Source organism: Taurulus bubalis (assembly GCF_910589615.1).
Source record: "Taurulus bubalis genome assembly, chromosome: 1".
NCBI lineage: Eukaryota > Metazoa > Chordata > Actinopteri > Perciformes > Cottidae > Taurulus > Taurulus bubalis.
In genome coordinates, this window is record NC_136589.1 from 45,450,199 (window position 1) to 45,464,927 (window position 14,729).

The 14,729-nt window shown below is 43.1% G+C and overlaps 1 protein-coding gene across 1 annotated transcript; it reads right to left on the bottom strand.

The window, feature by feature from the left end:
• Positions 1–1,798: 1,798 nt before the first annotated feature.
• LOC306736487 (beta/gamma crystallin domain-containing protein 1-like) lies at positions 1,799–13,283 on the bottom strand. The gene is made up of 19 exons (XM_079218132.1): positions 10,755–13,283; positions 9,642–9,680; positions 9,419–9,537; positions 8,972–9,149; positions 8,596–8,735; positions 8,100–8,226; positions 7,974–8,009; positions 7,669–7,829; positions 7,397–7,523; positions 6,559–6,704; positions 5,899–6,025; positions 5,708–5,737; positions 5,480–5,592; positions 5,051–5,183; positions 4,766–4,905; positions 4,244–4,367; positions 3,854–4,012; positions 2,955–3,117; positions 1,799–2,617 (listed from the first exon to the last, which is right to left on the bottom strand). Exons 1-19 carry the CDS (start codon positions 12,942–12,944, stop codon positions 2,529–2,531), a joined length of 4,341 nt encoding a protein of 1,446 aa, XP_079074258.1. The 5' UTR covers positions 12,945–13,283; the 3' UTR covers positions 1,799–2,528.
• Positions 13,284–14,729: the final 1,446 nt, after the last annotated feature.

Sequence of the window (14,729 nt, forward strand, 5' to 3'; positions counted from 1 at the left end):
AGCAGCATTGAAGGGTATAACCATCAGATGGTTAAAACCAGATCCCCCAACATACGATATATGGATCCAAAAAGTATGGGACATCTATCAAATGAAACAAGTCACATATTCATTAAGGCTCCAGAAGCATATATTTAGTAACGATGGAGTCCTGTCGCACCATTATTATTACAATGAGGTGATAATTATGTGTTGCTTGGCCCTCTGGTAGAACTGCTCTAGCTAACTCTCTCTACACACACACACATACACAATCCTCTCTGGAAAGCATATATAGTGCATACAATACTACATTCAGGAGTGGACAATTATTGATTCTTCATCTTATTTAAATTATTTATTTTATTTAAATCATTATTTGCATTTATTTATCCCCTCTTTTCATTATTAGTATGCTTATTCCCCCTCTTTTGTTTTCCACCATGTGATGTTTGTTGTTCTTTCTCTCTTGTACACTGTACCTGAATATCATGTGTAACGAGACATACAACTAGGTTTTTTTTTTGCTAAAAAAATATTGGTAAAAAATATAAATACTTCTTCAAGCACCAATTTGGTACATTTGTGTAGAATCGTCTCTTTTTAAGTATTTCTTTGGATGTGCAACTTTCATTGGGGCACAAAAGTGCATATTTAGGCTGCAAAACTCTAAATATCAAACAACAACAACAACAACACAAGCAGCACATTAGAGTTAGTCCGGTCTGGACCGGATTACAGGTGCACGTTCCCGTTATTGGATTCTGCTGTTGAATCCTTCATTAATTGTTAATTGTTGCATTGTGGGGCCTCACCACTATGCATTCATCATTTATTACATTTTGGATTATTAGATTTACTATAATTACATAATGTCCGTACAGGCATAGACCGAAAGAAGAAGAAGAAAAAGGTACGGGGCGATTTATGAGTCGATTATCCCGGACAAAATGATGGCAATTCACAATATTCTGCCGATAATCATCAAAATATGCCATAATTTTGCCTGATGCAAATATTACTATATTATATTTAAAAAAATGTATACGTGCAAAGCAAACAATCAAGCTTGATTGAGGTAATCCTAAATCACAAGGTCTGCATGAATAAATAAAAAGTATTTTTATTTTTGGACTTTGATGGCAATCTGCTTCTTCATGCCAGTCATGTGACAATATGATGATGGAGATTCATCACAATCAACTTCTTGAGTGTTTTTTTTTTTCCCGTTCCTCCTCCTTTGTGTCGACGCTTTTATCGTCTCGTCTTTCTTTCACGCAGCTGCTTGAAAGTGCAGAAACAATTCAAATGTTCTCACTCACGTTTCCTGTGTTTATTTTCCCCATTTATTAAACTTCTCAAGTTGTGTTTCTCGGGCGCTGGAACAAGCGTCTTAAAGTGGCTTCAGGAGCCAGATGTGTTGGAAGCCACACACACACACACACACACACACACACACACACACACACACACACACACACACACACACACACAATAACATTATCATAGTATAGCGTGGCCATTAAAGATGACATACATAAAATATCACAAATTATTATAGTTTTGTATGCAATAACAGAATGCTGTAAAAAAAGAAAGATATATAATATAAAACATCATAAAAGAGGCATAGTACAGTTTGCCATATCAAAAATAATATAGTATGCCATGAAAATATACCAAATTGTTATTGCCACAAATCGCCTCCACACCTAATCCATGGAAAATGGAATAATGAATCTGATGATCAGAGACATTAGAGCTACTAGAGAATTATTAGAACTTATTAGAGAAACAAAGTTTCACAGAAACAGGTCGCTAAAGTCTAAAGGAAGACAATGTTTTATTTTCTAAAAAAGACAATCAGAAAATGTCATTCTTATTTTCATCTGGAACAATTTTCTCTTCTACATTCAAATATTTACAATACACAGTGGGCAGCATTGTTATTGCAGTTCTGTTATGAAATTCAAACTCAGATCTATACACTCAAGGCTTATGTACAACCTAATGCAGTAAAGTACAGTTTGTGTAAACATGTAACCTATCAAGTCCTAAAAAGATTTTTATTTTATTTTAATTTATTTAATTTTAATTTGACAATAGATATTTTTTTTGATCCACAGTAATAACTAAAGGAAAAAATCTACATACATCTTTGGAGTGTAGGCACATCGGACTTCATATTGCAACTGTCAATATCTTCTCTACATTCATATTTGCCAACATTATGTTCAGCAAACAGACATTGGACCCGTGCAGTACAAAAGTCCATAAAGGACCGAGAAACCGGGCCGAGTTCTCACCACACGCAGAGAGAGGGGCATGGAGTCTTCAGTATATAGTGTTCAAAATAAAGTGGCAGAAAGTAAGCAATATTGTTTACGCTACTAAGAATAGCTACGATGTTGATCCAGTCAAAGGTCACCCTCCTCAACAAGAGTACTACAAAAAGGTGCAGTGATTGCACAAAACTGGCTCCATGTCCGTGGTGCGGGTCCCACGGTGGAGCTGCATCACAGGGATCAGTGCAAGGGGGCTGGTCTGGGTCACAGGATATCCAAGGTCCAACATTGGCTCAGTTTTCTCTCGTCACACGGGCTGAGGATCACCTGGTTCTTGTCGTACTGATGACCGCCTGAGAAGCAAAGCCAAGAAAACGCACGTGAGTCCTTTTGCTCTAGAAAACTCTTTAAGACGGTCGACTCCAACTGGGGAAGTTGGTCATTGAGAAATCTAAACGATCAAATCCAGTTATTTAGTACATCAATTTGACTGGAGACGGAGCAGATGTTTGTGAGGGCACTGGTGCAGCCAGCCAGAGGTTTTCCTAAAACTGCGCCTCTGGGTTACACCAGGAGATGGAGCTGTTGCTTTAAGACTGATCACATCCTGACAGAGTGGAACCTTTGTGATCTATTCCATAACACGCAACTTGACGAAATGTGTGTTCAAAGTTAAGACAGTCATCTGACCTTTGACCTCCAGGACCAGGGCAGGTTTGAGGTGGCAGTGCACGCGGCCGTCTGGGGTGATGTTCCACAGGTGGTTGCCTGGGCCTCGCTCCGCGGTGACTCTCAGCCTGCTGCCCTCCATCACCAAACTGCCGGTGGTCTCCAGGCGACAGTCCTCCACCAGCTGGAAACACAGGGCATGTTGGGGGAGGACGGTACCGGTTCATTTCCCTTGTTATTAAACCGGTCTTTACGTTGTGGAAAACTGGCTGCCATTCACTTCTTATTTGTAAATGCATAAGTCTAACTGTACTGTAAAGCCATACGTGACACATGACTCATACATGACACATGGCTCTGATTAATTATTGATTCATAATTATTGTGGAGCCGCAGGAGGGGAGGAATATTCAGTTATATTCTCTTGAGATTATTAAATAAACAGTATTTGTAAATGAATACCGTAAAAGTTGGGTTATACGCCGCTACTACCTCCGGTCAGTGTCCCGCTGTAGCAAGCTAGGAGCAGTGCTAGCTAGGAGCAGTGCTAGCTAGGAGCAGTGCTAGCTAGCTAGCTCCCCGCTCCTGCTGCTACTGTCCGAGTCCCCTCTGCCCAAGTCGGGTGTAGAGCCGGGGCTGGTCCCTACCTTTGGTGGTTGTCGGGGAGCTAGCGGAGAGCTAGCGGAAGTTAGCGCGGAACTAGCATGAGCGCCAGCTGGCTACAGCGGGGCGCAAATGGGGACAATGACCGGAGGTAGTAGCGGCGTATAACCCGACTTTTACGGTACTTCTGTATATCCTCTCTGAGCTGGTTGATGAAATCCCGTGGCCGTTAGCGATTTAAAAAGATGGCCCGTTTCCACACAGGAATGGATGACAGTGTTTCGGCCCACTTGTGCTCCGTCGGTGTCGTGCAGTACCTTGCAGGCGAGCAGCCCGTCCCGATAGAGCCAGACCTGCTCCAACCCTCCCGTCTCCTCCACAGCCTGGACCCTCATCAGCGTGATGTCGTCCAAAGTTCCCGTCAGGGACATCAGGCATCCCGTGTCCGTGTTCCGCAGGCGGACGTAAGCCTGCTTCTGTTGGAGGGAAACGTGCAAACCCACATTCATGTTTATGGGTTCAGGCCAAAGCGTAGTATATAGTATAGTAATGTGTAACTGCTTTTATTGATCCAACCTGATAAACGTGACATTGTTCAACTAGTATTCTATGATCTAACTTGAGAAATGACCATGAATAAAACAGAGACACTAACTTGACGCAGGACTCAGTTCTAGAATATTTACTCTATATCACTCCTTCCATACCTGGAATAATGGACGTAGGGATCCTATTTTCTGCGTGCCGCTGAGCTTCCACAGATCAGCCACCTCACTGGGCTGGAGAAGCAGCTGTCGCCCGCGGTAGTTACTGCCTTCATACAACACCCACCTAGAGACAGGACGGCCACGAGCGTTAGTTCAGCTTCAAAAAAGAAAATCACAAATAAGCCCCGTTTCCTGCTCTGAAGCTAAGCTAACACCGCTTAAGGGAATTTCATGTGTCCCTGTCAAACCTTTCGCTCGACACATCATCGGTTAAAGTTAGAAAAGCTTCGGTAACAACTTATACAAGAAGAACAGAAAGTGCTGAAAATGTATCTACATAGGGTCGTGTCTGAAAGCAACTTTCAGACAAAGCATAAATAACTGGAATTTTGTTGTGCCGGTGTATTTTATGACCCGTCGATCACGAGCAGGTCTGACTGCGTTCTGATTGCTATCTATGAAGCTTGTGTGTTTGCACATAAACCAGGAAGATGATAGCGGAGGCTTTTCCTCGGGACATACATTCCTCCCTCCACCACCACGGAGCGGATGCGGGTGTCCAGGCCGGCCTGCAGCAGGTTCACGGCTCCGTTCGTCAGCGGCACTCTGCGTCCTCTACAGCCCGCCTTACTGAACAAGACGATGGAGGGCAGAGATAACTCCTGAACGAGAAAACCAGAGTTGGAATTGGTTGTGAGTCTCAAACAGCACGACTTACAAGGACTCCCTCGTCACCAACGGCGCAGAATGAGCGCCACAAAGGGCTCAAAGATATCTTTTCATGTCAGCGTGTGGACAAATACTCACTTGTCCGGCGGTCTGTATGGAGCGGATGGTAGCGCCTGAAGACAGGAAGCCCATGGCCTCCGTGTCGGGGTAGTCTCCCACCTCCAACACGTACATGTCGTCTGTGAACTGAGCTCCTTCATACGCCACCCAGCTGACACAGAGACACACAGAGACACGACATCGTTGGCTTATCGTTCTTCAATTTTACCCCAAAAACCTGCGTCATCTTTAGAATCACTTCTTATAACACTGCTTTGTTTGGGGTGTAGGGAAATATCAACGCACTTGAGTACTGTGATATTGTGTTTTGTGACACTGTATTAACACTCAATTTTTGTTAACAGTAAATAAAAACAAAAAATAAAAGAGTAAATACTAAAAAGAAGAGATATATATATATATATATATATGACACAGACTGTTCCAGGTCTGGTGTGTTGAGCCTACCTGCCAGCCAGCACCTTACAGGACTTGGGTGTGAAGTCCTCATCCAGAGCTGCTGCGCTGTCCTCCAGAGCCACCAGCCGTCCCTGGAAGTCTGGCTCAGAATACAGCTGCATCTGGGACACACGTGGACACCGAATTTAGCGACCCAGATAGAACAGAGAACCCCGGACGGGTGAGCACACGTGGGTCAATCTGTTTAATATATAGTCCAGAATGGAGGGACGATACCTTGAATTTTGTTGTTCCCATCAGTGCGTCCTATAAAACAACAGAAGAGAGGTATTAACAGAGTGCTGAGTTCATTTGTGGCTTAAACTGTTTTCAAAAAAATTCACATTTACTCAAAACGTCACACAGGCACAGATGATATACTTTAAACTCCATCCTGTTTATAATCGATCCTACACATCACTTCTTACATGGAAGACCGGCTGTATGGATGAGATCTTGAAGTTCGGGGCTCCCCAGTCCTCTGGGTTTGCATACAGGCCTCTCTCCAGGACGTAGAGCTCTCCGCTGAACCCAGGCTTCTCAAAGCCCACCCACCTGCCAGGGGCACAAAGACGTCAGCATGAGGGAGAGAAAACCCCCAAATAAAGCGATAGGAAACGCCACGCGGACAAAGCTCCTTCTGAAATGAGAGTGAATCTAGAGTCTGCTCTTCCCGCTGGCGAAGAGGGGACAGCTTTGAATGTTGTGTTTACGGACTGAAACTTGGAACAGAAGCTTATAAATGTAGATTTTAATAGTAACTAAAGATGCACCAGTCTTATTCATGTCATCAGCCTTAATCATTGCCCTCAAGAGATGAAGATCTTTCATTCTTTGTCAAAACATTAGTTCTCAATTATCCAAATTGATCAGTCACACAAGATCATTCATAATTGTATCCTCCCGGGCTGTGTGTGTGTGTGTGTGTGTGTACACACACAGTGACAGAGCGCTGAGTCATGGATGGAAGGTGAGACGCACACGCCCAAACACTAGCAGGGCGTGGACACCACAGAGTCAAGCTGTTTCCCTCCTGCTTTCCACATTTTGACTTTGCGAGTCGTTTCCTTGTTCCTTGCTTGACTTACACTCCACTCATGACGTTGACAGACTGAGTTTTGCCGCCGTGGCCGAAGTCCTCCATGCTGGGGACGGGACCCAGCAGGTCCACGTTCAGCCCCAGCTCATCAAAGTGCCGCTCACTGAACAGTTTCACGTGAGGGGACTGGAACCCCTGGTGAAGATAAGACAGTGGAGTTATTAGAAAGTGAAGAGCCACTTCTCGTATTAAAGCCTTTGTGGTACAAAGAAACCAACCGGGAGAGGGGGATCATTTTTAGAGAGAAAAACATTATTACTATAACATTAAAGTGGTAAATTGACCAGAAAAAAACTAAAAACTTGATTCAGTTGTTCTTCTGAAAAGGCTGAATTCCCAGCAAGGTCTCTTCAAAGCCCGGCTGCTTATGATAATATGGTGATGCTGGGTATAAATCACGAGTTTTGCTGAATCTAATAATAAAGTAAGCAGCATAATACACGGCAAACGGATATTCTCTAATCTGCAGACTTTCTCTCATGCAAATCTTTGACTTTATAAACTCAAACTTTTATCTCAAAGAATATCCTATTTTCTCTTGGAATTCTACCCCCTTTTTCTATACCTATGATGGGCATACGCAGTCGAACATTTGAAGTTCTCACTGTCCAGGAGAGAACTCTCCCACACAGGAAACAAGTCTTTTAGGTTGCCAGTTCTTCGGGTATCAATAGCTGGAAGTGTTTAAATGATTAATGCTCTGTGAGAGGTGGAGTGCAGAAACCCAACAACGAGCAGTGCCAGGTCCCAAAGATGGAGCACGATCAAGCCAGACATCCTGCAGATCACCATTCCAATGGGTCAGTAACATTGCAGGTGGTACTTACTGGGCCTACGGGCCGAAGTGACAGCAGCCCGTCCTCAGACCCTCCCCAGTCACTGCAGTGGGGATACTCCCCCTCCTCCAGGATGTACTGCTGGCCTTCGAAGTCTGCCTCCAGGTAGCCCACCCAGCTGCAAGCACAAAGCAAACAAGGATCAGTCAAATGTAATCTGAGTTTTGTTTGGATACATTTTTAAGAAGACAACATATGACGAACAAAGAGGGATGGCATTATCATCATTGGCTCTGCATGTATTGACTCAAACAGGTACTTACAGACCACCAAGTATCTTTATAGATCCCACTGTGGACACCGTCCTCTTGTTCTCGTCTGGTGTGCCCGTTCGGTCCCCGTCCGCCTCTTCATGCAAGTTGTACACGTCGCTGTCGACCTCCGTGCACTCTCCATCAAAGTTGGGCTTCTCAAACACTAAGGCCTGGGGAGACGAAAGGGGAGGAAGTTAGATGTGTCCTGTGTAGAGTGTGTGACTCTCTCAGAGATAGGAAAGTGACACACAACCTTTTGTGTGGTTTCTACAAACAGCTGTTGATGGATGCAAACAACATGTCATGCAACACACCTTGGATTCGTGAGGATGCTCCACCATTATTGGTCCCTGTATTGAAGAGACACACATTTGTCAGACCGAGGCAACTGACAAAAGGACAGTAGAGTGCAAATGTTTGTCATATTTCATGTTTTGTACCAATCGGAGGGGTCTGATAGAACCGATGAAGGGCTCAGGGAAGCCCCAGTTCTCTGGGCAGGGATACTCCCCCACCTCCAGCACGCCAACAAAACCCCCAAAGCCCGGATCGGTGTACACCAGCCAGCTAAAGACACGCAGGGACGGCATGGGAGAGCGGGTGAGGAAAAGAAGTGGAGGCAGGAAATTACTAAAAAAGGACTAAATACACACCAGTTGAAAAATGTGCTAACCATCAACAACCAATCATCAGCGGTTAAAACTAGGACAATCATAAGCGTTGGCCTGCAGCACGCATTCCTTCACAGATAAACAGATGCTGCACACATACGGTCTTCTAGAGCTTGCATCGTTGTGAGCGCAAAAGCTAGCTCTTAGTAGCAGGGTGGCCACCATCACTGTAGACTGAAGCTTCTACAACGGAACAACAACCATTCACATACTCTTCCTCTCAGTGAGTGACCCCAAAGAGCCTTCGGCTGTCAGAGGAACTTACACTCCGGAGTGAACCTTGATGGAGCCGGTGGTCTGTGGCATCCCGTAGGAGCCAATCTCTACAGCCTCGTCACAGTACGATGACATCCTCCCCATTCCGTTCACCTCTGCAAACAGGTCGATTCGGGGGACGCTGTAGTCCTGCGGAGTACAATATCAAAATGAAATTGTGTGAGAATTTGATGTTTTTAGCTTGAAAATTACCCCTAAGGCTCACTGAGCTTTGAAAAGTGAACTATTTTATCCCTAACAAATGAAGACAAACCTTTCTAATGTTAAATCTAGATATATTTTGGTACAGTTTTATGACATGAGGATTTAGTAAAGAACCATATGAATGTCGTATGACAGGCTGATGTATGAACAGATTCCCGTACTCTAACTGCCAATCGAAGAGAGCCTATGACCATCGGAGCCGTCGGTACAGGCTGACCCATCTGGTCCAGCGTCGTTGGAGTTCCCTCCTCTGCCCACATGTTCACTATGTGCTCTGTTGGACCTTCCTCCAGGGCGATGATACGACCCTGGAAGCCTGGTTTTTCATACAGCAGCCAGCTAGAGAAAAAGAGGCATTACAAATGATAAATGTAATTTGTTCATGGATAGCGAAAGGAGATATTACACAGCTTTGTGTATGGATGAGGACAAAGAGAACCACGGAAAACAAGTGGAGAGGATCTGGTAGGATGGTTCTGAAACATAGCCAGTGCTAAAGTACCAAGTGCCATGTGACCTGGATAGTCACTTATGCTGATAGTCACTTATACTGCAGGTTTTAGTGAATTACACATGCAGGTTTAATGAATGCTAACAAAGACCCGTACCATCCTCTGATTACTCTGACTGAGATGACAGGGGACAGCTTCATTGTGGTGGCATCCTCTAAATCACAATGGAGTTCAAACGGCTGCCCTCCAAACTGAGCATGCTCGTGAATGACAATCTGGATGTGGGAAATGGACATTGCATTAGAATATGCAGCAGCAAACATTGTGTTATTGACACAAAGCATCACACAAAAAGCAAGAAAATGGCATTTAATCATACCTTTCCAGGCCTTTTGTGGAAGCCTCTTACTGCAGGAATCTGAAAGAAAATGTAATATTTTGATTATGAACTTGAGCCTGTGCTTTAAAAAGACTTCAGTCCTCCAAACAGAAGAGCTAACTTTATTTGTTAAACCCCTTCAGAGACAAATTTGTTTCAAATGTGTTTTTTAAAACATTTTCTCTAACTAAATCAACCATTCACCCATTACCTTTACCTACCCATTTGAATAATTTACCCATTACCTTATTAAGCCATCCATTTAAATGATTTAGCCACTACTTTTAGCTATTTCAAAAATTAGCTGTTACTTTTAGCTAACAGTTGTAACCATCTACCCATTCCTTTTAGCTATCAATTTCCACTATAAGTTTAGCTATCTAATCTACATTGTTTTACAGCCTGAGAACGCGGCTGGACCGAGCGCTGGGACGTGCCCATGCATCTATGGGGCCCATAATGCGGAAGACCTTCATTTTTTATACAGGGAAGACTAACTTATTTTGCTTCATGAGCGACTAAGCAACTTTCATAGGAATGAAGGGTTTATCCAGTTCTCTTTACACATCCTCGAGTACCCAGAGGTACAAGTACCCCTGTTGGAGAATCACTGAGGGAGAATTTCGTGTACATTTAGGTTGGAAGAAAGTTACTAAAATAACTGTCTGGTGATGCAAGGATCTAGAAGGGAGAGATATAAATACTTGTTGTGCAGCAGGTTTGGTTTGCACACTGTGTTCATCCAAACACAAACACCTTTTGCATAGTTCTGCCACATTTGCATTTTAATGCAAATTCTGTAATTGTCACGCGATAGTTGAGCTAAAGAAGGTCTTGGCTAAGATTCTCTGTGCAGAATTCCACACGGAGGAAACGTTCCTTTATCCTGTTCTCACTTGCAAATGATTCACGACTTTGTTGCAACACCACCACTAAACAAAAGAACAGGATATGAAAGTGAGACATGTCACCATGGAAATAAATGTGGAAATACCAACACTCTGCGTAGGAGCTTAAACCCCATTCAGGCTTAGGATTTGTAGGAATAAATATTTAAAAAGTGGAACAGAAACCACACTTATTGGACCTCATTTTAAATACTGAAACTCCTACCTTAGTCTTAGAAGTAGTAAATCCATTTCGAGAAGTCTGCTGGCTGTTGTTTCTGGCTGGAGGCAGTCCTGCAGGAACCTTCAGGCCAACATCCACATCCGGTGCCCCCAATATCGAGGCCTGGTCCATCACAGTACCCTCGGGATTCAGTTTAGTTTTAGTCATCTGTGTAGAGCCCTGGGAGGTCTCAGAAACGGATTTGTTCTTCTTGAGGTATTTCTCTAAATGATCTGGCAGCTTTATCTCCGGGAGTGGCTGAGGAGGAAGAGGAGGAGGAGGAGAGGAGGGGTTGAGTGCTGACTCACTAACTGTACCTATACCACCACCTACAAGTGGGCCTTGAACCACACCCTTCAGATCCTTCTCATCTGCTTCAACTGCAGGCAGAGGCGAATCAACAACTCCCTGGTTTCTAAGCGAGCCCTGTTGTTGGGAAGAAAGTGTGCTTGTTGAAGTGGAGGCAGCTTCCTCTTTGCTCTTCCTGGAGGACCGAGGGGAATTCAGTAAGCCGGAGAGGATGGACATCCTTCCAAGTCGTGACGTCAGCTTCCCAGGCTCTCCTCTATTGTTTTGTCCCTCTTCTTTGCCTGCTTCAGTATTTGTCTCCTCATCGACTCCATTTTTTCCTTCCACCTCACCAAGTGATTTCATTTGGTCTCTAGATGTGTCCAAAGCATTATCTTGTGCATGTTTCTCCAGGGTCCGTCCTTTCCTATCAGCTGCTCTTAGTTTGACCACCATAGCTGGGGTAGGACCCTTGAAACATGTGCCAGTGTTTCTTAAACCGAACTGGAATTCTTCTGGATCAAATGTTTTCTCAAAATGTTCCTCCTTTATGGCCGGCATGGCAAAGGGTGGAGAGAGGGACTTTTTACGATCATGTCTCTTTGGAGGTAGTGAGAAGGGAATGCTGCCCTCTTTAATGCTCTTGATAAAATCATTCAAGTCAGCAGGCTCAAGAGATCGATCCTCACTGGCTGAGGCCTTTAGTGTTCTTCTTTTATGTTGCTTCTTCTGTTTTTGATGCTCCACATCTAACCAGCTAGATAGAGATTCCTTTTTCAGCTGAATATTTTTAGATGGTGCAGATGGTTCAGCGGTTGCAGAAAGAGACAAACTGTCATTGAGTGTTGGTTTGACAGGCTTTTGTGGTTCACTGAAGTTTATGGTTGTCTCAAAAATATATTCTGACTCTTGCTTGGGAACCATCTTGGATTCCATCATCTGCGGATCCTCCTGCTTTGTCAATATATTTTCAATTTTAATTTCTTTTATTTTCTTCTCTTTCTTGTCAGCCTTACTGGCTGCTTTTTCAGTTGTGGAAACAACTGGGTTAGCATTTGGGGCTTCTAAATCTGTGGATTGATCAGTGGTTTCCTCAGTTTTCAAATGTTTGTCTCTAATTGAGAGTTTCTGGTTCTTTGGGTTGCTAACTTCAGAGTTAGCATTCTCAATTACAATCTCATTTTCCGGACTCTTTATTGGGGAATCCTTTGTTTCAGTCTTCTCTTTAGCTCCATCATCACTTTGAATTTTGCTGGCTATGACTTGTAGTTCCTGAATGTTCCTTTCTGATATCTTCTTGGGATCTTCTGTTGTCATTGCTGTCTCATTCACCAAACTCTTAACTGATGAATCCTTTGTTTCAGTCTTCTCTTTAGCTCCCTTTGCACTTTGGGTTTTTGTGGTTATAACCGTTGGTCCTTGAATTTGGTTTTCTGATATCTTCTTTGGATCTTCTGTTGTCATTGCCGTCTCATTCACCAAACTCTTAACTGATGAATCCTTTGTTTCAGTCTTCTCTTTAGCTCCCTTTGCACTATGAGTTGTGGTGCTCACAACCTTTAGTTCTTGAGTTTGGCTTTCTGATATCTTCTTGGGATCTTCTGTTGTCATTGTTGTCTCATTCACCAAACTCTTAACTGATGAATCCTTTGCTTCAGTCTTCTCTTTAGCTCCCTTTGCACTTTGGGTTGTTGTGCTAATAACCGTTGGTCCTTGAATTTGGTTTTCTGATATCTTCTTTGGAGCTTCTGTTGTCATTGTTGTCTCATTCACCAAACTCTTAACTGATGAATCCTTTGCTTCAGTCTTCTCGTTAGCTCCCTTTGCACTTTGGGTTTTTGTGGTTATAACCGTTGGTCCTTGAATTTGGTTTTCTGAAATCTTCTTTGGAGCTTTGGTTGTCATTGCCGTCTCATTCACCAAACACTTAACTGACGGATCCTTTGTTTCAGTCTTCTCTTGAGCTCCCTTTCCACTATGAGTTGTGGTGCTCACAACCTTTAGTAGTTGAGTTTGGCTTTCTGGTATCTTTTTTGGAGCTTCCGTTCTTTCCAGTTCCTGTTTTGGGTCAGTATTTGGAAGAATGGATTCTGTTGATTGGCTTATATCTTGTGTGTTTATATCTTCATGTTGATCTCTGACAATTTTGTACTTCTGGTCTTGTTCAATGCAAACTTTGCTGTTAGCGCTAATAATTGCAGTCTCATTCACCAAACTCTTAACTGATGAATCCTTTGCTTCAGTCTTCTCTTTAGCTCCCTTTGCACTTTGGGTTTTTGTGGTTGTAACCGTTGGTCCTTGAATTTGGTTTTCTGATATCTTCTTTGGAGCTTCTGTTGGCATTGCGGTCTCATTCACCAAACTCTTAACTGATGAATCCTTTGCTTCAGTCTTCTCTTTAGCTCCCTTTGCACTTTGGGTTTTTGTGGTTGTAACCGTTGGTCCTTGAATTTGGTTTTCTGATATCTTCTTTGGAGCTTCTGTTGGCATTGCGGTCTCATTCACCAAACTATTAACTGATGAATCCTTTGTTTCAGTCTTCTCTTGAGCTCCCTTTGCACTATGAGTTGTGGTGCTCACAACCTTTAGTTCTTGAGTTTGGTTTTCTGATATCTTCTTGGGATCTTCTGTTGTCATTGTTGTCTCATTCACCAAACTCTTAACTGATGAATCCTTTGCTTCAGTCTTCTCTTTAACTCCCTTTGCACTCTGGGTTGTTGTGCTAATAACCTTTGGTCCTTGAATTTGGCTTTCTGATATCTTCTTTGGAGCTTCTGTTGGCATTGCGGTCTCATTCACCAAATGCTTAACTGATGAATCCTTTGCTTCAGTCTTCTCTTTAGCTCCCTTTGCCCTTTGGGTTTTTGTGGTTGTAACTGTTGGTCCTTGAATTTGGTTTTCTGATATCTTCTTTGGAGCTTCGGTTGTCATTGCGGTCTCATTCACCAAACTCTTAACTGATGAATCCTTTGTTTCAGTCTTCTCTTTAGCTCCCTTTGCACTATGAGTTGTGGTGCTCACAACCTTTAGTTCTTGAGTTTGGCTTTCTGATATCTTCTTGGGATCTTCTGTTGTCATTGTTGTCTCATTCACCAAACTCTTAACTGATGAATCCTTTGCTTCAGTCTTCTCTTTAGCTCCCTTTGCACTTTTGGTTTTTGTAGTTATAACCGTTGGTCCTTGAATTTGGCTTTCTGATATCTTCTTTGGAGCTTCTGTTGGCATTGTTGTCTCATTCACCAAACTCTTAACTGATGAATCCTTTATTTCAATCTTATTTTTAGCACATTCAGCACTCTGGGTTTCACTGCTTACTGCTTTTAGATCTTGAGGTGTATCCATCTGTAAAATGTGTCTTTCTGTTGTCTTCTCTGGAGCTTTTTCGATCACAGGCCTCTGATCTATGTTAGCATTCGGACATTTGGATTCTGCTGATCGATGAGCATTTTCCTCTGCTTTCGTCTTTTTAATGTTCTCATCTTGGTCTCTTGCAATTAAGGTATTCTGTTCCTCGTGCCTCCTAACTTCAGCAGTCTCATTTGGTAAATTATTTATTAATAAGTCCTTTGTTTTACTCTCTTCTTTAGTAGTAGTAGTTTTAGTGTTTAAGGCTTTTAGTTCTGGTGTTGGACTTTTCTTTTCAATATCAGCATGTTTGTCCCCCTGATATGCTTCTGTATCCCTGACTTT